Source organism: Tigriopus californicus, chromosome 1, assembly GCF_007210705.1.
Source record: "Tigriopus californicus strain San Diego chromosome 1, Tcal_SD_v2.1, whole genome shotgun sequence".
Taxonomy (NCBI): domain Eukaryota; kingdom Metazoa; phylum Arthropoda; class Copepoda; order Harpacticoida; family Harpacticidae; genus Tigriopus; species Tigriopus californicus.
The window spans coordinates 10809570-10835070 of NC_081440.1; the positions used below are offsets into that span (position 1 = coordinate 10809570).

Consider the following 25501-nt stretch of genomic DNA (forward strand, 5'->3'; position numbering starts at 1 on the left):
AAGCTTGGACTTGGTTAGCCTGGGATCGAACCAGGGTTGCAGATTGGTAAGCAGATGCTCCACCAAAAAGGCGTATATTCGGTTGTAATAAGCGCTGACCCAAGGAAATGTTAAAACAGAGTTTTGAATTAATAAATAAAGGCTTTTTTGAGTGAGCTCATTGTCAGATAATGAGTTATATAACAAGTGAGCTTACTTACTTCATAAACCAAGATCTTGGGCGAACCTTTATATTTTTGCATTAACACAGTTGGACCCACGTATTTCCTCTCACTTCATGATAAATATTTAGCCAGGTATGTGGCACACCAACGGGCACACATCCCATGGGCACAGTTTGAAGCAATATTGGACAGATGCACTCTAGATTCAAATGATTATGGCACAAATAATGAAAATGAGCAGATTCTTTTTTCTCTTCTCTTCTTTCAGTATTTTTCGGCGCATTTTGTTGTGCTTGCTAGTACTGATGTGATGAATCTGCCTGCGCCTCAAATTTTCAAACCAGTACTGCCAAGTTTGATCCAAACTGGATTTTTGAAGGTGAAGGAAACTGTCATTTTCTGACCAAAAACAATCTAGCTTGGATCAAACTTGGCAGTACTGGTTTGAAAATTTGAGGCGCAGGCAGATTGATCCGATTGATCACATTAGTACTTGCTAGCGTTTGAAATGTTCAGGATCGCGGTTTAGTTTTTTGGTTGGAAAAGAAGGAACTGCCCAAAATGTCCCCTTGTTCAAATAAACCATGCCAACGTCTCAAAGCATGAACTTTTTTTATAATTTTACTTCAAATTAGCGTAATCATGGTCTATGAATGTGGATGTGGCTGCTAAGGAGTTGTTGGAGTCATTGAAGTTAAGATACTTCTCATTTGTCATGACAAACCAAACTTTTACTCCTCTTGGAATCTTCCAAGGCCTCTGGCCAAAAATGTCGAGCTTTAGTAGCCCTACTACTGAAGGTGGGAATTCCAATATTTTTGAACCAAACTGAACAAGTAATTTAGTTGTACTTGGTGTGGGCGACGTGGTTGCACCTTTACATAATCAAGGTGATCTCGATATCTCTGGGAGGTCAACCTGAATAGATTCTTATACCCTTTTGTTTCAGTTATTGAACAAGGTCATTAGAAGAAGCTTGAGGATAAAAGCGCTCAACAAGATATCTTTCAAATTAACTAGTTACCATTCAAGATAAAGAAAGGCAAAGCTCACAAAAACCGCCTTTTGGATGAGAAATGTGCTTTAGTGATGTGTACCGTAAAAAATGTGTAAAGTAAAACTGGAAAAATGATTCTAGCAGAGGAAAAACGTGGAATCCTTGATTTGATATTTTTTTCCAATTTAGGGATCGTCTTGTGCATGCAATAACCATCTCGTTCAATGGTAAACAGTCAAAAGGATGTGCTTGGTTATAGAAAAAGAAATCGCATTTTTCAAAGTTGAATTGACCATGACATGATAACACCCTTTTTAGACTAAGAAAGAGCAAAATTCAATTTTGAGAAGAGCTGTCCTCATTACAGATTAATGTCCATGTGGGGAGTTCGCTGACTAGAGCACACTGTGCTTGATGCGTAATCACGAACTTAAAGAAATACACCACAGACCATATAATGACTAGACCTCGCATAGCGCAAGGAAAAATGCGAACGCTTGCCTTCATCAGCTGGTACATAAATTTTGGTGTACAGTGACTCATGCTTTTTCATCCGCCAGCGTGGCCGGATTCAGAGTGAGCTTGTCACTGATAGCGTTCGTTGAAGGCCCAGCGATTGTAGGTTGTTACTATTGATCAGGCAGTCACCCTCCTCTTTTTTGGTGTACAGAGTTGTTGACACAAAATCCATTTTCCTCTGCACTGAGGTCGGGCCAATGCGACATCTAGTCGTTATATGATCTGTGAAATACACACTGTGAACGAGCTTCCCGCCAACGTAGATCTCTCAAATTAAAGTCAGGTCACATTATATTATTTACTTGTAAAGTGGCTCGTTTCAGGAAGAATATTAGAAGTTCATTTAATGTATAATATAGGTACAGTTTTTGGCTCAAATTTGGCCAAGTTCATCTACCCAACAAGATTTTGTTGTGAAGTGCTATTTGGAATAAAGTGAACGATTTAGAAGACAAGAATTTTTTGCGTTTGTTTGCAGTCGATATCTCTAGAAGTTCCTGGTATAAACCAACATTTGCCGCATGACACAGTCATTGGGGCTCAAAGACTGGAAAGTTCACAGGCATTTCTGCCAGCTTCTTCACAATCATGTCCATACTAACGCAATGCTCTCAGGCTGTCCAGAGATTTGGCTGACGTTGAGGTCAATTCTGGTCACCAGGTGGCAGGATTACCTGGACTACGTATGTCGCAAAAGGATTTTCGCTGCTTGCCCCTGAATCAAGTCGTCAGTCCAAAGTAGAGGGCTCTAGTCCAAAGGAATTTGATTGAGAAGAAGTAAATTTTGGGGCATTGAAGCAGGAAAGGAAGATGACGTCACTGTCAAATTTTGGGAAGCTACCTGCTCTATTGAGACTTCATAGTTCTTTGTTAAGGGATCAAATAAGACTTCCAATTCATCTATCCATAAAAGGAATGGGTCATTTAGTATTGTATTTTTATAAACTGTCACAGTATTATTTATTAACATGCTTAGAAATAGCTATTTATTTGAAAAGGCAGTTTTTGGACTTGTTTTTCCTCCTCTGGAATGTTCTATTTTCACATTAGACTTTTTGAAGCATTAAAAACGTTTTTTGTCTAATATTGTGCTTGGTATCTAGGGATTTTATAACCTCCACTGTTTTGCTAAGCAGCCCAGCTACCTTCCAAAATTTGTACTGATATCATCATTCAGCTGCTACTTAAAGGAGTCAATACTAGAATACGTAGGCGAGGTAATCCTGCCATCTGGCGGCCATAATTGACCTCAAACTCAGCTGTTTGTTATGATTTGGTTTTGGGTGGGCAGATTTTGAAGTCCACAACCGTCAGAACGGACATTGTCCCTCGTTTTCAAGACATTTCAGCGTCATCAAACTAGAAGAAGAGCATAGGACCGCCAAAACGGACATTTCTCTTCGTTTTCGAGATACTTCAGCGACATCCACAGTTTTACTGCTATCAAAAGGAAGGTTTTATCTCACACACTCGTTCGTGGAGTGAATGAGACACATGAGGACGGAAATCTTTATGTTTTGAAGAACATGCCGTGATGCAAAGACATTGATCTGCCAGATTGGCATATCGAAAGCAACGGAATCGACCCTCAACCAAATTGGAAAGTGGACGACAGTCAATCCCATAGTTAGGCAACACATCCAAAACCAACAGGGCCATTGGGGACGTTGGGGCCGTCACCCGCTCTTTGAAGCAAGGGACTACAATAAAGGCAAAATGCAGGCAAAACAATTGATTCGACCTTCGCTCTATTGTCAATCCAAGTAGATCTCATGAAGAGTGAGTGGCCCAAAAATAGTGGACGGGAAGAAAAAAGAACTGATATCCAATGCTCTTTCCAGCCAAATCTCTGGACAGCCTGAGAGCATGGCGTTAATACGGACGGGATTGGGAAGAAGTGGCCAGAGGAGCCTTTGAACCTTCGATTCCTTGAGCCCCAATGACTGGGTTATGCGGCAAATGTTGGATTATACCACGAACTTCTAGAGATGTCAACTGCAAACAAAAGCAAACATTTATTATCTCCTAAATTGTTCACTTTTTTCCAAATAAGCTTGACATACGACCACAAAATCTTGCTGAAGAGATGATCTTGGCCAAATTTGAGCCAAAAACCATGCCTTGGGAACTCAAGAAACATGCACTGAAAACAAGTTTGAATTTTCCGCCTGAAACGAACCACTTAAAAGTGAATGATATAAAGTGACCTGCCTGTAATTGAAGAGATCTCTACGTTTCTTATGTTACAGTTTGATTCGGAAAGTGGCTCGGAGTTGCTACGACCAAGCGCAGGCCGATTTGGCGGGAAGCTTGTTGACATTCCATATTTCAAGTACATTGTGCCATAGTTGACAAACTCATCAGATGGACATGAATCTGTACTAAGGAAAGCCTCAAAATTGAATTTCGCTCTTTTTAGTGTGAAAAGAGTGTTATCATTTGGATTAGATACACATGATTCATTTCAAAAGAGTGTCAGTGTCATGGCCAATTCGACCTAGAAAAATGAGATTTCTTTTTTTTTATAGCCAAGCACACTCAGGGTTGACTGATTACCATTGAACGAGATGGTTATTGGATACAAAAGACGATCCCTAAATTGGAAAAAATATACCTAATCAGGTATTCCATTTTTTTCCTCTGCTGGAATCATTTTTCCGGTTTTACTTTCGATCCATATGACTAAAGCACATTTCTCATCCAAATGGCGGTTTTTGTGAGCTTTGACTTTCTTTATCTTGAATGATAACTCGTTAATTTGAAAGATATCTGGTTGAGCGCTTTTATCCTCAAGCTTCTTCATTTTGATTTTGACCTTGTTCACTATCATTGGCGCCAATCACTCTTCACGGGATCTATCCGAAATGTCAAATCAGAACAAAGATCAAAACGTAGGTGAGTGCCTGTGAAGAGCCATGCAGTTTGTTGAATGGTGCTTTTTGGTAGCCGCTGGCTTGGAGAGCCACAGTTGATTCAAAAGGCAGGTGACGGCCCCGAGAGCCCCGGTGATGATGAAGTGTTGCCTTACAATTGAATTGACTGTCATCCGCCTTTCGTTTTTGTGGAGGGTCAATTCCATAGTGTTGGATATGCTCTTCTGGAGAATCATTGTCTTAGCATCGCGGTATGTTCGACATCACCTGATGTTATCCATCCTCTCGGGTCTCATTCACTCCATGAACAAGTTTGGCATCAAGTGAGTTTTTTGAAAAAGCTGCCATACTTTGTAGATGGAAAACGCCCTTTCAATAGAGGTACAACTGGTTTGATGACGCTGAAATGTCTTGAAAACGAGGGACAATGTCCATTCTGACGGTTGTGGGCTTCAAAATCTGCCCACCCAAAACCAAATCATAACAAACAGCTGAGTTTGAGGTCAATTATGGCCGCCAGGTGGCAGGATTACCTCGCCTAGGTATAGCAAAAGCTATGGGAGGAGACGTGGTTTAGTGGTTAGCGCAACTTCCTAGTATGAGAGAGTTCCCCGATTTGATTCTCCTCCCCGACCTTTCTCAAGGAAACTATTAGACGCTCACCACACCCACAAACGGAGAATCAATCTGATCCGGACCATGACACTGCCAATCGGAAATAAATTGGACGATGTAATGGGTAGCTATGCTGGCCGGGCGAGGTTCACCCCTCCGACCCTAACACCCAAAATACAAAAAAAAGATTCAAAACCAAGAACACACCCAGGGTGTTAAGTGCACGCACAATTTTCAACCCTTTCATTGCTCATAATATGCTAGATGGAAATAACCAAAAGTGGCAATTTCTGTTAAGCCTTAAGTTTCCTCAGCTGTCACGAGATACACGAAAAATTAATGGCGGTTCTGCAGAGCCAAAAAAAAGGAACGAGTAACGAGTAATTCTATTAACTTTTGGGTCGTTAAAATTACACAAGTTTGAAATGTAATGGAATTACAGTTCCTTTTTCTAAAAAAAGGAACGACTTACTGTAATATGGTTACAAATGCCCTGTCTATTGGTAATATGGTGTTTCTTTTCTTCTCCAAAATTTATTCGCAACTTACTCTGCAGCCAATTTGAATACTTCCACTTCAATCAAAACATGGTCACCTTATGAATTCCCCGCCAAAACTCTGCGGTATCCAGTTAAACATTCGAAAAGTGCGATCGTCGAAGGAACAAAATGCCGTCCAAGAAAAGCAAGTCAGGCAAATCTTCGGCTTGGTCTGGTAAGGTCAAAATCACTGGAAAAGCCAATCCGAAGAAAGAAGTCGACCTGTCTTTGTCGTCTTCACCGTGGAAGACATTTGATTTCACGTCTAGCGCCAGCGAAGCAGAAGAACATGAAGAAATGGGTCCCTATCGCCCCTCTATATGCAAAAGCAAAAAGCGCCCTTCGGGTAAGTCCGTGCCAGGTAATGTCACTCTCTTCGCATTTTTGGGGGGTCACAATAAGTTTATTCGAGGCCATCATCAAATTAGTAGGTGCTATCAAACGAGCGGCCGGACGTCCCCGTGTGGATCCGTTATTGAAAATGGAACGGGCCAAGGCCAAGGAACGTGAGAATTACGAGGCCATCACGGCTTGCCTGAAGATGCTCTCTCAAAGTGTTCCTGGAGCTTACCTGTGTTCGGGAAAATCCACTGTCATGGACATGGCTGCGAAATATGTAGCGTTTTTACTTCAAAAACTTAAACAGAATGCTCCTTAACTTTTTTAACGCTCATATTAACATTATTTGAGACAAAAGAAAGTCAGTTGCGAAGAGACGACAGGAAATTGGTTAAATAGAGAACCCCTTGATGAATATCTGTTCCTTGTGGCTTCATTGTATGTTTGGAGCTCTACTCAAAGATACAGACATTTTGAGATACCTCATCTTTTCCAAATAGACTTTAGCCATGGTCAAAACAAAAATGAATTGACTGGGCCAAATTTGGGCTCAAAACCTCCCTTTGGGAACTCAGGAGAGTTAGTCAAAGATATATCTCTATATATGAGAAATGAAGGGCGTGGCACAAAACTAGGGCTGCGCCATGTTATTTGGGGAAGGAGATCAAACAAGGGATGAACCAATGCCTCTGGATGAAGAACCAAAGTGAGTCTGTATTTCGACAACAGAGAAAACTGACCCCACACGAGCAGATCGTTGACCAGAACCATAGAAAACTTCAATATGTAGTATGTCTACAAAAATATCAATCTTCTTCCTCTTTATGGTTAAGGATGTAACGTTGGAACGTGCCACTTTGCAATGGAATGTTTCAAAAGTGACTTGCATTTAATTGAATTGAAACGATGTGAATTTTCGGTTTTATTGATTTGTTGTGTAAAGAGAACCAGAGTTACTCTGACCCGAAGCAGACCGATTTGATGGAAAATTCGTTTTATTCAAAATTTCTAGAAGACTGTCTAAAGGCGAGACAGAGTCAATCTAACAACAAGGCAATAGTCTGGTATTTTTTGATTGAAGGAGAATCAATTGCATCTCTTGTGCGTAGAGTTCTAGGACATTTTCTTGTGTGGAGAGTGAAAACATGTATCAATAGGCCAAAAAAAGTTCCTGACATTGACCATTGGTGATTGTGCACTTTAGACTAGCAACTCGAAGGATTGCTTGATGCTAAATGCTTGGCATACTTGAACTAGAGAACACCGTTCAGTGTGCCAATGTCACCATGATTTGGTGATTTAGTTTTCGTTCATGTTGGATCAAAAAAATCGCGCTCGTGAATCAACACGTTAAACCAAATGAAAGATATAAATAACCCCACTGTAACTTTAAAGATCATCAGTTCATTTGAGGTCTTCTGGTGGTAACACGTGAAAGAAAACGTGTATCGAAAGAAACAATCATCTCCAGTGATTCTACACGACTAAAGTGCCTTCAAAACCCACCCTTGTCTTCGTACTCTTAACTGGAAGAATGTCTTTCCAAAGCAAAAACCTGATGGCATGCACCGTAGCTGTGGTGGTGTTTATGATCCTAGTATTGGATCAAACTAGCGGGGTAGAGGCTGGGCATGGACATGGGCATGGGCACGGTCATGGTCATGGACACAAGGCCCATGGTACGGCCTGCATCGTCAAAGGCTCGTACTGCTCTTGTCATTACTGCAAGTGCGAAAAAGGTCACATCCATTGTGGAGGTTACGGCAAGAAGGGATACGGCAAGAAGTACTGCTACGGATCCATGGAGGGGGAATACTGTCATTGTGATTACTGCAAGTGCAAGCATGGTTATGGATCCTCTGGTTATGGCAAGTGTCATTAAACTCTGCCACTCTGCAACTTAAATCATCAACGGCCTCATTTCCATCATTTGTTCCTGGATCGCACCGCCTCTTCCCTTCTTTTAAAGAACGGGCGAAGCAACATGGAATCTCTGTTTGAGTCCGACAAGAATCAATCAAATTTTGATTCATAGAGGGCAGATGTTGTTATCCATCTATGCTTAGGGTGGTGGAGTGAAATTCAATGTGCTATACACACTTCTCACTGATCCGGGTTGATCATTATAGACAACAAATTTTTATTCTTTTAAAATGTTATTCTTTACCTTCCCTGAGTTCCACTAGGTGTACCAAGTCCAACGAAATATTTCTCATCAAGAACTAATATATGTGACAAAAATAAACATACGATTCATAGTCCTTGGTTGTATTATAGTCGATTTTTTTTCGAGTTTTTCTTTGCAACAAGTAATATCATCATAGGTAAAGGCCTCGTGCGGCTCCTCTATTCTCCTCTTTTCACCTCTATTTGCTTTTTGGGTACTTTGAATACCTTTTTTGTCTCCTCTGAGGAGTGCAAACTCCTCTTTTCTTAAAAAAAAACTTCTCTTCTCCGAAAAGAAGCTTCTTTGTTGACCATTACGAATTGAAAATTAATCGTAATTGAATGGATTTCTTTCCAGCTTATTGAGCAGCAACCTTGGCTAAAAAGGTCCAGAGCGCTACTTACTTCAATGCCTACTTTGGTTTTGTCTATGGTTTCTGACCTTTTTCGCTGGCCGGGCGAGACTCAACCCGCCGACCCCCAGTGCGCAAACAAATTATGATCCATTTTTGGTAATTTTTCGAAAAATCGAATAATGGTCCTTTTTCGCTTCGGTTTTGTATTTTCCTGTGTTAGTTCATACTTTCTTTCGTCCAGTTTGGTCCGGCTCCCGTTATGGATGACCATCATGGCACTTGAATGCTTTAGAACCTGAACTTCTAAAAAAAAATGGGCGGTGAGCGGGCTTTCTCTCAAAATGGCCAGGCCCTCGTCAGAGGAATTCTGAGCCACATTTTGAATTGTAGAATAAGATAAGAAACTTAGGTCTCCTCTATTTAAGGCAAGTCCTTTTATTTCATTTCCTGGTAAGATGGCTTGTTTCAGAGGGCTGATGTCAAGGGCTTATGTAGTTGACTAAGAGGAGGCCGAAATTTAAATTTTATGCAATGAATACCTTATAACGTTGATCACTAATCCCGAGTACCTTGAGCATTATTTCGGCCTAATTTCGTCAAGTTCATCAATTCGAAAATATTTGTTTTACAATGAAATTTTAAAGTTAGCCGAAGTGAAAGGTGAAGGAGATACGAATTATCGAATCCGTTTGCAGTCCATATCTCTGAAAGGCCATAGTTGGAATGGGAGTGTCTCAAAAGGTAAAGGGATGCCGATAGGGTTTGGAGGAGATAAGGTGTCCCCAGGAATCGCCGATTTCATTTGTAATAAATTCATTATACTTATTTTTATTCTCTCTTCTTTCTCTGGCTCCTTCATTGTTCAATTTGCTCCCTTCAAATATTCGTAGAATATATGTAGGCGTTGATCCAGTAGCAGCATTTAAGTCAGACTTGGACAAGTTCTTGCCGAAAATTCCTGATCAACCTCATATTCAAGGGTTAGCCAGATCAGCCAACACTAATTCGTTGGTCGATCAAATAATATATATAAATAAATAAATGAATAAATTTAAATTTATCGTCTAGAACTGCTGGGATTCCAATCCCAGCAGCGGTGAGGAAGTCCGCAAAAAAAATATTGGGTCTTATGTTAAGAAAAAGGGAATGAACTCGGCCATAGTTTTTAACTCTTGTAGTATGTATAGTGACTGGCAAAAAGTCTCACTTGAAATCTCTTCAGACTAGTCTCAAATGAAAAAGAACCAGGGTTGGCTAAAACCCGCCTGGTGGATAAAAAAAAACCCAAAACCTACCCAAAAACGGGCATGGGCGGGTTTTTACGGGTGGGTTAATTGAAAATCTTTCTCAATTTTTACGTTACTTTCCGATGACCTACCTCTTTATTTGGCTGTAATTTGATTGATAATGAAACTGGAAGAGCAATGTCTTGATTTCATGGACTAAATGGTACGAAACTCTTCCTTTATGGTGTTCAATCCTTAATGTTCTAAAGGTAGATTTTGGGTTTCCTGTACGGAATGTTTTTAAATTGCGTATCAAATGAAATAGCTTATTTGCTCCAGTTCTTTGACTCATGCATTAATCCTAAATCAGCTGGGCAACTATCAAAAACTTTTTACTTCTGCTGGTAAACATTTCGACTATTTACTTCTGAAATGAGACAAGTTCGTCTTATTCCCCCTCCAAAGTACCTGTATTGGTATGGCGTTACTATGTTTAAAAAGTAAGGTAACGGAGTAGTTTTTTAGTAACAGTTTTTGTCTTTGGCTCAAAATTAAAAACAAAGGTCTAACCTTAACATTTGATTAAAAATTAATAAAATCCGTCCGATTAAAAAACCCAATTAAACCCATCAAGCCAAAAAAACCGTCCCACCTGCCCATTAAAACCCTAAAAACCCACCCCGGGATTAACCCATTTGCCAACCCTGATGAAGAACGCAATGCGTGTACTAAATTCTGAAATGCTAGTTCTCCACCTAAATTCCCCGTCCATATTCCAGTGGTTCCTGGTAGTGGGTAGGTTTCAAAGTGAAATTTTTCAACAAAAAATATCATGTCAAGTGTTCTAAATAACGATCAATAGTGATGAAATGAAAATTTAACGAGAGTATGAATGGGAACAATGAATATATTTCGTGATTTCGCAACTTGTAGTGCTTGATGGTTACTATCAGTATCTCCCCTAGACCGCCATAAGCCGCATGGCTTGTTTTCATGGAAATCTTCATCGAAGACGGAGAAAGAAAGAGCCAAAGTGTAGGCCACCCTCACAATGACGCAAAAGATATGTTAAACAACAAAAGCTCAAAGAATAGAGTGTCACACGCAGTGTGTCACTTATCACTACATTCACCGGAGCATCTTTATCACAGATTAAACAGTGGGTCAAAATAATCAATCAAATTACGGTAAGGGAGGATGAAAGACAACACAGCAGATAATACAGAGGATCAATCTTATGCAAAAACTTCTCCTCATAGAAGTGTCCAAATAGGTGTCATGTCAAACCATGTTGACTGCTGGTTGGGTCAGGCTTAAACCTTAGAATCTAAAACTTAGCTCGTGAAATGACATTGTAAACTCTAGTATCTTTGTTTAAACATGAATTGGCATAAACACTTAAAAATAATAATTATAAAGCTTTAAACCTTCTTGACACCGTATTGTATTGTTTATACGAACGACCTTCTGTCCTCAAACTTATGTGTGTTCTTTCAAATTTGCCGTCGATTCCAAAATATTTTCTACCGGAACTTCTGTGAGTGGAAATTAAAATACAGTCTGCTCTGTACTTAATTCTCACTTTCAACTTTCAAATATCAAATCACATGATATTCAACGCCTCTAAGAGCAAAGTGCTACGCCTTGCTTCGGGTAAGGGTGGTATACCCATTTATCCCTTTGATCTTGATGCCTGTTATCATTAGAAGTTGTCCTTCTCGACTTTCTGCCTCACTATGTCCAGTCGTGCCAATTCTGTGTCTGGGATTATAAATCTCTTGTTCTCAAAGGTCCGCACTCCCTTGACCAAGTTTTCTTTCCGAATTCACTCTTTCTTTCCCCGAGCCATTGATCCATGAAACGTTCCTCCCATTGCGACTTGTCTTTCCAGTTCTTGTTCCGCGTTCAAAAATTTGGTTGGGAACGAATGGCTCGTATATTTCGTGCCGTTTTCTTTATGCTCTTGCGTGTAACCCCATGACTCGTGCTTTTTTGTTTTTGTGTGCACTAAACGGTTTTTTATATTAGGACTATTTCCATTATTTGCACCAATTTCCTTATTTTACCATTCTGCCAATACTTGTTTTTACACATTGTATTTTCAAGTGGTTTTAAAGAAAACAAATGTGATAAAATGTATTTAATTTTGTTTTTTTTGTTTATTTTGGTATTTGCCGACTTGGTTGCACCAATGGGAATGAGATCTTCAGCAGTTCAAGACGGAAAATTCATATATCTTATTTTTACTCTGCAGTCATATAATTAATGCCTAATCGACCAACGAATTAGAGTTGGGCGATCTGGTTTGCCCTTGAATATATGTTGGTATGATGTAGAATTTTGGTCAAAAAACTTGTCCAAATCTGACTTCAAATGCTGTTACAGGATCAACGCCAATGCATTCTCTACGAAAATTAGAGGGAAGCAAATTGAACAGTGAAAAGCCTGAGACGTAAGAAAAGAGGACTTCATGTTTTCCCTAAAGGGGAATCTGCAGGGCTCGAAGAGGATTTCAAAATGTAAGTGAAGGTCATTGAGTGGAATTTCATTCCGTTCAAGGCCATCTTACGCTCAGCAATCCATCAGTAAGTAGATTAGATTTCACCAGATTATTGAAACTTCGACAATTCCTACCACAGGTTAATATTGTATCATCAGCGTAACATACTGACATACTATTAGGATTTGAAGTGGACCTATGAAAATGATGAGAAGGAGAGGACCCTGACCCTGAGAAACGCCCGACTTGACAACATATGAGCCACTAAGAGAGCCCTCGACCTAAATTAATAGCTTCCTACCACGAATTGAGAACCTTACCTTAGATCTCTTTGTCATAGAGTCTGTTAACTAAAGGCCATGATCTACATTGTCAAAGGCCTTGCCGAAGTCGAGATAGACTTTATCAACTGACTCATGACTCTCCGGTCCCTCAATGATTATTTAAAAATGGTTAGACTCAATGACTAGCTCTATATATTCAATCCGCGCTGAATGACGCTCGAAGCCCACACTGACCTAATGGACTGTAATAAGATCGGCTCGTTTCAACTTCATGATCTTGTCAAACACCAAAGGGCCCTACAACTACTGGAGAGTGACTTCTCTCTGCCCACCGAAACTGTCCGTTTGAAAATTAGCCATTTTTTGAAGTACAGTACTGAACATGAAGAAGGCAGCCTTGCTGTTGAAATTTGGAAATATCAAACTTAATTATTTCAGTTTAGGACTCGAAATGATATGTCATGTTTTGGGTCTAAGTTTCTTTTATGCGGAACCTATGCTATATGCCATAATGGAGTGGAAAATATTATTTTGAGGCATTATCTGGCTTTTTTATTGGGTAATCATTAACTGTGATTGATCACTGATTAATACTTTGATAAATAAAGAGTCTTGAAAACATTTAATAAGATTATTTTCAGATAGTTCGCCATTTCGAGGCATATTAGAATGTTCAGTGAAATATTTTCTGCTCAAATTCCTTAAAAGTTCCTGCTTTCTGTTTTATGATCACGATGCTGTTTTTTATCACGCTCCGCATCAGCGTCCTCATCTAAACATAGTTCAAGTACTACCAGTGATGTGTCTAGGTTTTTGTTTCATGCATAACACTTGTACAATAATTCTGAAGTGAGAAATGTTCACACCCAAATGGAGTCAAAAGTAGTGGTTGGTCCTTGTCATGATTGAAAAGATAGAACTTCAGACTCGGCTTGACCCATTAATCCACATATCAGTCTGAAAAGCTCGCCCTGATTACGATCGATCCATTATTGCATGAATAACTCTGACCAAAATTAGACGCTGGTGTGGAACAGGGTTAGCAAATAACAGTGGGGTTTACTACTCAATGCGCATTTGGTTCTTCAAAAAGATTTTGTTAGACAGTTTTTCCCATTTGCACGACTTGGTCAACCCCAAATTAGTGTTTGCGATAGGCCTAATATGTTTAAATGATATTAGCTTTGTCGTTTTTGTCTGGCAAAAGTCAAGCAACGTTTGCCTGGTGGTTAAACGTCCGCGTCCACTTTCAATTTGCTGCCTCTGGTTCGAATCTAGACTAACCAAGTTCAAGCTTCTTTGCAGCATTCGAATTACTGCACAAGTTGCTACTTTAATGGGCGAGCCTGTGGTCGTTTCTAAGGGTGAGCTAAGGATTAGTGATAGCTGTGATGACGGAGCGGGAAGATTCCTCAATTGGGACACCCATCATCAGATGACGTCCCGAGCGAGAGAGCTGCCATCTGACTCCGATTTTGTTCTTGATCTTCCTCAAGCTCATTCCTGGAAGTCCATTTTACCTCGGACATGATATTGTTGGTACCTCATATTTTAAATTTACTCGTGTCTGCTGATATTTGCGAAATAGATTATTTTCGCAAAACAGGGTTTTAATTAAAACCGAAGATTTTATAAAAAGGGTGGAGTCAAAGGCATTATTTAAAAAAAAAAACAATAAAAGACACTCGTCCTTTCGAATTCGAGTCCTGACAATCTCCACACTAGTCTATGTCTGTTTGCATAAAAATCTAATGGGGCGAGTGCGTCAGCTCTAAAAATAGTCATTAGCCACATTTTCGCGTGTTTGATTCTTTTTTTTTTGAGACTTTTATTGCGTCTTTTACAGATTTTGGTACTTTAGAAATAGGGCTCTTGCCAATTGTCAAAACACTTCTCAAAGTAACAGCACATAGCTTTGTGTTTGCAAACTTTTTATACATGCCAAGGAAATGAGAATGTATTAATCTTCGGATCAGGGCTTGTTCTCGAATTTATTTTAAACTTTCAATTATAGATAAATAATGGTAGCCAAGAAGCCAAAGACAACTTGGTTCCCTTGAAAAAGTTCTTATTGCTAATGTTTTTACAAACGCGTTTAGTTAGAAGTTGTTGACAAATGGTTTTTTTTTTTTCATTTTTCGTAAAACCAAATTTTGCATGTAACTAATTACTACAGATATGATTTGAAAAAAGTGATATTTCTTCAAAAATGAACTGGAAATGTCTTTTAAAGTTAATACCATGGATAACCTTTAACTGCAAGGCTACTGCACTGAAAATCACGATGCTTTTCAAGGAAAGTGCATTCAAACAGATCGCGCTCGCTAATTCACACGTGAAAACAGATGTAGGGTATAAATACCAGCAATGCGAAAAGAAAGATCATCAGTTCATCTGGGGCTTTTCAGTAAAAACACACGATATAAAACATACAACGAAAACGAATTTAAAAATCGTCAGTGCTTTTCAAGAGTAAACTGCCTTCATAACCCTCGCCTTTGTACTCCTAAGTGAAAGAATATGTCCTTTCAAAGTAAAAACCTGATGGCATGCACCGTGGCTGTGGTGGTGTTTATGATCCTCATACTGGATCAACCTAGCGGGGCGGAAGCTGGCCATAAGCATGGACACAAGGCCCATGGTACGGCCTGCATCGTCAAAGGCTCGTACTGCTCTTGTCATTACTGCAAGTGCGAAAAAGGTCACATCCATTGTGGAGGTTATGGCAAGAAGGGATACGGCAAGAAGTACTGCTACGGATCCATGGAGGGGGAATACTGTCATTGTGATTACTGCAAGTGCAAGCATGGTTATGGATCCTCTGGTTATGGCAAGTGTCATTAAACTCTGCCACTCTGCAACTTAAATCATCAACGGCCTCATTTCCATCATTTGTTCCTGGATCGCACCGCCTCTTCCCTTCTTTTAAAGAACGGGCGAAGCAACATGGAATCTCTGTTTGAGTCCGACAAGAATCAATCAAATTTTGATTCATAGAGGGCAGATGTTGTTATCCATCTATGCTTAGGGTGGTGGAGTGAAATTCAATGTGCTATACACACTTCTCACTGATCTGGGTTGATCAGTATACGGTAGACAACAAATTGTGGATGTTTAACTTTCTCTTCAATAAATATTATTTGTGTCTTAAATAAACTTCTATTTCATATTCTTTAAGCGTGCTATATTTCACAGAGATTTTGATTCAACAAATCTTTGCAAAAATCGTGTAGAATGTCCTTAAGTCATTAAATAGATTGATCAGAATCCTTAAATAAAGACATTTTAAACGTAAATTTGCTGTTTTGCCGACGTTAAAAAATGTTATGGATTAGGAATTGTTCGTTTAAAAAAAATTCAATCTAATGTTGTTTGATTATACAATCTTACATAAGGAACGCGTTATTGTCATTTGCTTTGAGCGGAGATAGCGCCCTCGGCTTTGTCTAGGTGCGGACGAAAAAACGTAGAAATGAGAGAATACGCTCTAAGATGCCAGACTTCATAAAGAGATTATTGAAAGAACAATTTATTGCTTAAGTATTGTGAAACAATTGACATGCTACTAACTCCTCTGGGAGACCCTTCAATTCCTCTAAAGACTAAATTCTGAACAACTATTACTTGTAAGTAAGAAAGAAACAAGATGTATTTTGTCTAATTAATAATACGTCAACACTTTTGCAATGATCATTCATAGATACTTTTTCACAAGAAAAAAGATTATTCTAGCCACATGCAACAATCATTATTAGCTGAATATCATGTAGACGAAATTTTAACAAAATTATACAAGGAAAAGCATAGTTTCACAAGGTTTTGTGACTAACTTTAAAACTTTTGCTAAATGGTACTGAATATCCTGCTATCTTATGGCGAGTGTCACAGTGAAGAAAAATTCCCGCTCTGATAGCTAATAAGCAGGAACTATAGAGAGGCTTGAACTCTGCTATCAAGGGATAGAAAGAAGCACGAGTAGCATGATGAAAAGCGAATGTTATACGAATACATTACTGCTGCTAACCTGAAAAAGATAGCATTGTGTACAAGGAGTTTTATTTCATTTTTTCTCCAAGAGAGTGTAAATATTCAAACAGTTGATGTGTAATCTCTTCAGTTGGTTTCTTTGTTGAACTTGTTTTCATCTGGATTGCATGATGATTGCCTTTGAAAGCAATGTTCTGTCCTCATTAGACCCCGAAGAAACTGTTGTTTTTTCGTGTAAAGCTGAAATTTTAGAAGTTTGCCCGGTTTGCCCCCATTGACATAAACTACGAAGCGCCTAGAAACACATACCTGCAGCGTTCGTGGAGGTGAAACTCAGAAATTTGACACCGAGATTTAAAAATGCTTTTTATCAAGAGAAAGGATAAATCTAGCCAGATGCTAATCCTTATCAGCTTTACCCAAGAACTAAAATGATTTAACCTTACAAGGGCATTTATTAATCTTGGTGTCAAACTCTCAAATTGGACCCAACAAATGGTTCAGGCCACGGACTTCTAGAAATATGGAGTGTGAACGTACTTTCCGCCAAATTGGCCTGCTCTTAGTCATAGCAAATCTGAGCCACTTTTCGAATTAAAATAATGAAGTAAGGAACGTAGATCTCTTTCATTAAGGGTAGGTTATTATTATATCATATACTTGTAAAGTGGATCATTTCAAAGTAATCTTGTTAAAAGCTTATATTACTTACCCAGAGCAGATCGAAAATTCTAAATTTATGTACTGTTTACTATATAACTTTGACCATGTTTCCTGAGTTCCCAAAGCGTAGGTTTGGACTCAAATCCGGCCAAGTTCATCTATTCAACAAGATCTTGTGGCAATATGAAGTGTTTATTTAGAATAAGATGAACGGTTTAGGTGATCCGAAATTTTGCAGTCCATATCTCTAGAAGTCTGCGCTCAGACCTAAAGAGCACGTCAAGTCGTCATTGGCATGGAGTCCATCAGGATTGAAGGGGAAAGCTTTTTGAACACTTGCTGGATGGCGTTCCAGCTTTGCATTACCTCCTAATCTGTTGCATGAATGTGAAGATTGAAAATATAGTCCGCGACGGACGCTGCTTTAATGCTAACATGCTGAATCCTGTCCCATTTACACTGCAAAAACTGAAGTTTTTGAATCATTGTCACCCAGCATTTAAGGTTTCCAAATGCTTGATGAAGAAACAATTGATAATTGTACAAAACTAGATAAAGAATTCATTCGACTTTATTTAGGATGAAACTGATGCGGCTGACCACTTAGGTCCACCAGCATAATGAGTTCAAGGATAGTAGTTAACTAGTACACTGCTTTATTTATGGGAAAAACACGTATTTATATGAGGGAGAAAAACAACTGCTGGAGTATGAAGGAGAAAGAGCATTGAGGTGAGTAGGAAGAAGTGGTAGGTGGTAAGCAGAGCCGGGTTGCTACAGGGCTCCCTCAGTTTCTGAGTAAGTGTTGAGGTCAGTTGGTGCAAGGTTGGCCAGCGGTCACCAATGTTGCAGACCACTTAGGTCTGCCAAAATATTGAGTTAGAGGATGGTAGACTGCTTTATTTAAGGGAAAGACACATATTTACAGAAAGGAGAAACAGCATAGACGCAAGTAGGAGGAATCAGTAGGTGAAGAGCAGAGCATGGTCCCTAAGCTGCAAATTTAAAGACAAGTGCACGTCTGTTCCTTTTTTAATTTGAGGGTGCTTTTGTGCTAGATTAATTTTTTGTTATACATTGCGCATTGTTTTCAAAAAGCTGCAAGAATTCAAAACTGGTTTTAATTAAGCATGTTAATTCAATTTGAAAATGTGACAAAGGTTTCAATGCGCTACTGCGTGTCAATATCAATTAGAAATTAATTCAAATCAGTTAAATAAAGCCTTGGTCTTGGCCATGGTCCAAAGGCTTTGTCAAAATTTTGAGGTGAATCAATATGACTGATCTTGAAACTACTAGGGGCTCATACAATGTCAAGGTGTAAATAAAATGAGTTGTAGTCCCCTTTTTTCAGCTATCTAACATTTCCACAATTGTTTGTCAAATCATGTGTCCAAATTTAGTTGTTAAAATGTGTCATTAGCCTAGCTCACCCCTTGTAGCCACCCTGGATTGAACTTGCCAGCTTCAGAGGACCTCCTGCCTCCTCCTCAGCTGACTTGGTAGCTCAGGGTAGGAGGCTTATGGTGCATTTTTTACCCTTGTTTTGACACAAATTGTGGTCACACACAATGGTCACATACAGACATACTCTTGACAACACTGCCACATATTTGAGTTGGAACCTCCTCCAATTTTCTGCGATGTGTGAAACAATCCTTGGTGACATTAGCATAATTGTCTAATGCAAGATTGAGTTGAACCAAAGTAAGACTAAGTAATTGATATGGGTGTTTTCTTCAAAGCCTCCATCCAATTGGGTTATATAGTTTGTTAATGAGTTCAACACAAGCTTTGATGGGACTAGCTAAACAACATTTGATGATTGTTTTAGAAATAACACATCTCAAGAGAACTTTTGTAAAATGAATGCGGTCTCCCTGGGGGGCAGTGAGTGATGAAAAGTGCATCCATTTCAATAATAAATGACTATTGTGCACTTTTGGCACCCAATTGGAATAATTAATAGCCCATTCTTAACATGGAAATCACATTGACTAATGGCCCACTTTCAACCTTAAAGCCCATGCCAGAAAAGCATTTTGTCCTCTTTTTCAGATGTTTTCAGATTTTTCCGAAATTATTGGTCAAGTTATGTGTCCAAATCAGCAAGTGAAGGAAGTTCAAGGAAAAATGTGGTCCGGCACCCTGATTTTGGACATTTTAGGGAGGGAGAACTAAGACAAACATCACAGTCAACTCAAACCATCCACCCATTGAATAAAGAGTTATTGTTTAAAGCCAACAAAATTAATATGTTTGGTGTTAATCAGTGAACGCACTATCAAATTGGCTCAATACCACAATGCTATTTGCTTAGACAAGCAGGTAAAATGAAATAAATGTCAAACTTCAATGCATACACAGTGCGGTTTGGCTAGTTATGTTGTCTTTGATTTTACGCCATGGAATAACGTCAGCTGTTCATGCACGCGTTCATTGGACAAGCTCAATATATTTTGTATAGATGTGCCTTATTTTTCAGTGCATCAAGAAGTACATACACCTGTATTCGGGTTTCTTCTCCTTTTAGGTTATGATTAAGCACTCTCTCTCTGGGCATGCATTGAATGAGGAATAACGCAATGCCAAAACGTTATCCAGCGAGATTTTGAAGAATTTCAGACAGCTTTCCACTCCAGGCCTGGCGACCTCCTTGTCTTTTGTTGCATTAACCAGTTTCTTACCTACGTATGCTGAGGCCTTTTTTTAATAGGTATTGATAAACTCATTGCCAGTAGCCGTCTCTTAGCTTCGTATCAAGAAGTTACATGATAATGATTGACCATAAACTGAGTTTCCAAAACATTTGAATTGCCAAGCTACGAAGCTCACAAGGTGAAGACGTTTTGATCTGTTACGATGGTAGTAAATATGCGAGGTAGTTTTTGACTTGACAAAATCTAATACCATGAGAGTGGCACCAAGAGATTCCATTGCGCAGTCAACCGATTAATGTTCAGATTCTATCAGAGGTAAAGCATGGAAAAAGCTTTTTACATGGCTTTTTACAAGGCAGAAGACAAGTGAAGTTTGAGGTACTTATTTATGATTCAAAAATCAGTCTCAGGGACACTCAAGGGTCAATTATGGGGCTCATTTTATTGAATTTTACTCTTTAAACCTATCGTTGACCTACATTCTACCAAATACACGCGACACAAAATAGGTCTTCGATGAGGACAAAAAACATATCAATGGGTGATGGAGAGTAAGAGACGGGTATTAATTTCAAGTTTAGACTTTTGAAAAATAAAAAGTCATTCGCTGTCATACGCAGATGGTTCCAATAAAGAAATTGAAGTAGTCAGTAATGCTAAGGATTTGGGGGTTTGTCACCCAAAACGAGCACCAATTTTTGATTAGCTGTATGGAGTTACAAAAAAGTGATTAAGGCATTTCAAACCTGCTCATGGATGTACCATACTTTTCAATCGAGAGATAGTTTTACAATGATGAGCCTTAACAAGGCATTTTTTCAAACGCATCTAGAATACCCGCATTAATCACCAATTTGACCTCCCATGGGGTCTAGACATGTTAAAAAAACTAAAGTCGTCGGAGATCTGAGCCCAATTTTTTAAAGCCAAGGAATGAATCTTAGGTCGAAAAGTGATCGTACTATACTACACTGGTTGCATCTTTTCTCGATCCAAGTTCCACTCCTTGGCTTTAAAAAATTGGGCTCAGATCTCCAGCGACTGGTACAGTAATCAACGAAGACATGAACGTTAGCTTATTGTACCGGGTGCGTCATAAAGAACTGGACTGTTCACTCTTTTTGTTCTACCTCCAGAAATAAATAAGTTAGCGAGAAAAATAAAATAAAATGACTGATGAGGGTTAGACGGAAAGTAAATAAAAAAACCAAACTTCAAAAACCCGATTTTAACCACGACAAAAGGCAAATCAAGAGGCTCTTGCTGTGCATTTTTCATGAAGCTAATTTTAAAGATCGGAAATTTTGGATATTGCCTCTCTCAATATCTCAACATGCTCTTTTGAGCAAGTGAGTTTCGGTTGCAAAGTGTTTGCTTGTTCTTGTCATTCAGGTTCACAAGCATTGGCCATTTGAAGATCTGAGGCCCAATATGTTTGTGAGTCATATTTTTTATCTTTGCTGTTATTCTTTGTATTTTTTTTAATCATTTGTTCTTAATAGGAAACGGTTCAAATCTGTCTGAGTTTCATTGAAAGAGTTTTCAGCATCAGGCGAATTTACACTTATGAAAGATGATCGCCAATTCAAATAATGGGTTGTAATAGGCTTTTTGATTGTTTTTGAAGAAGAATGAAAAACTTCTAAAGGCAAATCCAGAATTAAATATGTGTGCAGTGGCAGTTCAGATCAGAATACTTGATTTTCCTGTTGAACAAATCATCAAATCCGTCAGCTGGTCAAGCTTTAGGAAGATGAATAAATGTGTAACATCCATATTGTCTGCTCTAAGGTCATCCTCTTCACAATTGAGGGCTTTGATGCTGGCACAATCATCTTTCATTCAGACCAAAAGACATTTGTTTTTGATCAAGCCTACAACCAGTTTACAACCCTCAGAATTCCAAGCAAATCCGGTTTTGGGCCCCAGAAAAAAACAGGAATAAAGCTGGGTCAATATGTCTTTGTGATTGCATCTAAGCATCCTACCTCAACATCTTTATTTGGGATCCTAGCATCAGCAAATGAGTCGTCCAACCATGTATAGGATGAGAATGAATTCCGTCTCTCTGTGGCCAATTATGTGGATATGATGACAAGTCAAATTGTTTCTTGAATGCTAAAAGTGACTGAGGACCATGGCAGAATGTTTCTATTCAAAGAAGACGGGACCCTGGTCCCCACAACTAACAATGAAGGACTATTCTAAGCCATTGAATAACCCATTTTTGATCAAGGACCAAAAGTGAAACAATGCACTTTATCTGACAATGTAATATTACTCACTTTAGCAGCGTGTTACAGCCACAGCCTGCAAAACATAATTCTGCTTCAAAAAAGCCTTGGTGGTCACACTCACCCACACCTATAGGGGCTTCAAATCAGCTCCCTGTTCATCCTCAACAATGTCTCCATGTTCCATCATCATCTGGAGGCATGTATGAACGCCAAGACCAGGCCTGATTTATAAATTGAATTGATTAATGTCTCATGTAGTGTTTCCCAAAAAACTGGTTTTTGAAGAACCGGTTTTCAGTTCCAGTTAGAGATATGGCCATTTCAAACTTTTTGGTCCCAAAATCCAGTTTTTCTTGCGCACGTGGTATATGCGTTTCAATTGACTAACTGTTTGCGTCCAAATCGTGGTATTTATGAAATGAGAAAAGAGGGCTATCATATAAATATAGACTGAATGATGATGCAAATCCTCAAGGCCTAATGCCAGGGAAGAATGTAGAAAAAACTTTTAAGGTAAATCGTGCTCTTTCTGCCTTGTGATCTAAAGCGGACTCGTACAGCGTTTAAATTGCTATTAACATGTCTTTAGCTGCTATTGATATTGTCATAATCGCCCTGTCCTACAAAAAAAACCATTCGATGGTGTTGAAAATGAAGACCTAAGTTTTACATCGTCAAACAGAAAAAGATAAGCTCATTGGCTTGACTAGAATAAAAGAAATGCTTTCACAGAGGGCCTCTGTATTTATGTATTCTCTACATCTATGGCCCAGAACACTCGTTCAAAACTCATTTGAATCGGAATTTGTCAAAAATATCTGACCAAACCCTTGTTCATGGCTTGTTTGATCAATTCTTGCCAACTCGTAGGTAGACAAAGTATTTCATAGTTATTCAACTTTTTTGTTATGTTTCACACCTTCAGAGATGAATATTTGTATGTAACACTATACATTAAGCGCATCTTTATAACATGTTGTCAAAAAAAATGGCTAATCCAACAAACAGAAACATTTCATCTGAAACTGAAGAGGATTCCAATCACAAGAGCGGAAAGGAAGTGTGCAAAAAGCTGGAATAAAAAGAAGAAAACCTACAGAGTTCGTGGATTTTTCTTTTGTTTGTGAACTCCGTTTTACGAACAATCTCCATACAAAAAGGTCAAAATTACAAAAAACACCACTAATATGCTATCTTCCTGAGATGGTGGATCAGAAGAAGAAAATCCAGAAGCATTATATTTACTTTATTTCTTAAATGTATCAAAGAGTCTGCGGAAGACTCATACTAAAGAGACGTGTAAAATACCGCATCGGATTAGTCAGGCTGCGCCGCAATCGCGTCAAGAACTACCATGATATTAGCACATCCAGTGCTTCCAAATTTTCGTTGACAAATTTGTTCGCCATTTTAGGAAATCGTACGACAAATATTTTGAACCATTTCAGTCCAACATTCATTTGATAAAGATGCCATACATGTCAAGTGACAAGAACATCCAGAAAATCCAAAAAAAATATTTGGGGCCAACTTATTGTCATCAGGAGGAAGTGTGGTGACACTTCATTCATGGTTGAACCAGAGGGCGCACTGGTATGAACTCCCAAAGCTTTACACGTTTCTATACCTATGAATAACCTTTTACTTCAGGGCTAGTGCGCTGAAAATCACGATGCCGTTTAAACAAAATGCATTCAGAATGATCGCCCTCGCCAATCCACCCTCGAAAATAGACGTAGGGTATAAATACCAGCAATGCAAAGTGGAAGATCATCAGTTCATCTGGGGCCTTCCAGTGAAAACACATAGCGATTCTAAATTCCCAGTGATTTTCACGAGTCAAGTGCCTCCAATGAACATGTCTTTCCGAAGTAAAAACCTGATGACATGCACCGTGGCTGTGGTGGTGTTTATGATCCTCATACTGGATCAACCTAGCGGGGCGGAGGCTGGTCATGGACACGGTCATGGGCACGGTCATGGTCATGGACACAAGGCTCATGGTACGGCCTGCATCGTCAAAGGCTCGTACTGCTCTTGTCATTACTGCAAGTGCGAAAAAGGTCACATCCATTGCGGAGGTTACGGCAAGAAGGGATACGGCAAGAAGTACTGCTACGGATCCATGGAGGGAGAATACTGTCATTGTGATTACTGCAAGTGCAAGCACGGTTATGGATCCTCTGGTTATGGCAAGTGTCATTAAACTCTGCCACTCTGACCTCAGACTGAAATCATCAACGGCCTCATTTCCCTCATTTGTTCCTGGATCGCACCGCCCCTTCCCTTCTTTTAAAGAACGGGTGAAGCAACATGGAATCTCTGTTTGAGTCCGACAAGAATCAATCAAATTTTTGATTCATAGAGGGCAGATACTGTTATCCATCTATGCCTAGGGTGATGGAACTGAAATTCAATGTGCTATTCATACTTATCACTGATCCGGGCTGATCAGCATAGACAACAAATTGTGAATGCTTATCTTTGCCTTCCTTCATCTTAGATAGTTGTACCAAGTCCAACGAAATATTTCTCATATATAACTATGATGTGTGTCCAAAATAAACATGCAATTTTTTGCCTCAATGATACGTTATATTACATGAAGTTTCATTCAACAAATTCATAGAAAATAATGTAGGTAGCCCATTAGTCATCATTTTAATCGTTCATTTTTGTTGACATCAAGAAATGGCATTGGTGAAGGATCGTTTAAATTGAATTTTAAGTTATAACGGTAAGCTAAACGTGACACAATTGATGTGCTTGCGTACCTTGTCCTCTTACAGCAAGGTACAATCAAGGTGCACATTTACAGTACATTTTAACTTGCAGATATAAAATATTACACGATTTGATTTCAAAACATTTCATGTAGCTTAAGAACCATGCTACTTCTGTGAAGTTAGGAAAACTGACACTAATTCTTCAAAGCAAAGAGTGAATCTTAAATTGAGAAGACATTTTCAAAAAATGGAGCTTTTTTTCGATCGAACATTCACTCTTGTGCTTAAAAGAATGGGCACTACTTTTTAGTAAAGAAAGGAGATAGGCTAAAAACCTGACATTGAACCCTTCAGATCGTTTTGACATGACCAACGTCAAGTTTTCTCCTTTAACAAATGTTGATTTGCAGTGATCCTTTTTTATCAATAAAAATGTGATGTCAGAATAACGGCAATCAAAGACAATGATCTTCAAATGCATAATTGTATTGATCCGAATGATTTTGAGAGGCTTGAGAGTAGTCGAATCCAACATGGAACAACAGACCAAACATTTTCATTAACCTTGGATGATTTGATCAACCAAGCTTGACTTGAAACATTTGATGCTCCATTTGAAGCAGTGTATGCGTAGATGGGAAGGGAGATAT

The 25501-nt window shown here is 39.0% G+C and overlaps 2 protein-coding genes and 1 long non-coding RNA gene across 6 annotated transcripts; 2 read left to right on the plus strand and 1 right to left on the minus strand.

Annotated features, from left to right (window-relative positions):
• Positions 1 to 3676: 3676 nt before the first annotated feature.
• LOC131880537 (uncharacterized) lies at positions 3677 to 4941 on the minus strand. Its single transcript, XR_009373275.1, has 2 exons — positions 4295 to 4941; positions 3677 to 4056 (listed from the first exon to the last, which is right to left on the minus strand). It is a non-coding gene; the product is annotated as an uncharacterized LOC131880537 (long non-coding RNA).
• Positions 4942 to 5731: 790 nt separating this feature from the next.
• On the plus strand, positions 5732 to 6463 carry LOC131885373 (uncharacterized). 4 transcript variants are annotated; one of them, XM_059233414.1, is made up of 2 exons: positions 5732 to 6068; positions 6139 to 6463. In XM_059233414.1, the coding sequence occupies exons 1-2, from the start codon at positions 5837 to 5839 to the stop codon at positions 6363 to 6365; spliced, it is 459 nt and encodes a 152-aa protein (XP_059089397.1). In that variant the 5' UTR covers positions 5732 to 5836; the 3' UTR covers positions 6366 to 6463. The 4 variants fall into 4 exon arrangements, with proteins under 4 accessions (XP_059089397.1, XP_059089405.1, XP_059089390.1 ...); XM_059233422.1 differs by having other exon boundaries at positions 5735 to 6053; positions 6136 to 6463; XM_059233407.1 differs by having other exon boundaries at positions 5736 to 6068; positions 6136 to 6463.
• A 17257-nt stretch (positions 6464 to 23720) lies between these two features.
• LOC131882708 (uncharacterized) lies at positions 23721 to 24686 on the plus strand. Its single transcript, XM_059229949.1, has one exon. The coding sequence runs from the start codon at positions 23798 to 23800 to the stop codon at positions 24329 to 24331; it is 534 nt and encodes a 177-aa protein (XP_059085932.1). The 5' UTR covers positions 23721 to 23797; the 3' UTR covers positions 24332 to 24686.
• Positions 24687 to 25501: the final 815 nt, after the last annotated feature.

Coding starts and splice junctions, on each gene's coding strand:
- LOC131882708 (XM_059229949.1), top strand. CDS start 23,798: ATGCCGTTTAAACAAAATGCATTCAGAATGATCGCCCTCGCCAATCCA.
- LOC131885373 (XM_059233407.1), top strand. CDS start 5,837: ATGCCGTCCAAGAAAAGCAAGTCAGGCAAATCTTCGGCTTGGTCTGGT. Junction 6,069..6,135: donor TTCGGGTAAGTCCGTGCCAG/GTAATGTCACTC, acceptor TCATCAAATTAG/TAGGTGCTATCAAACGAGCG.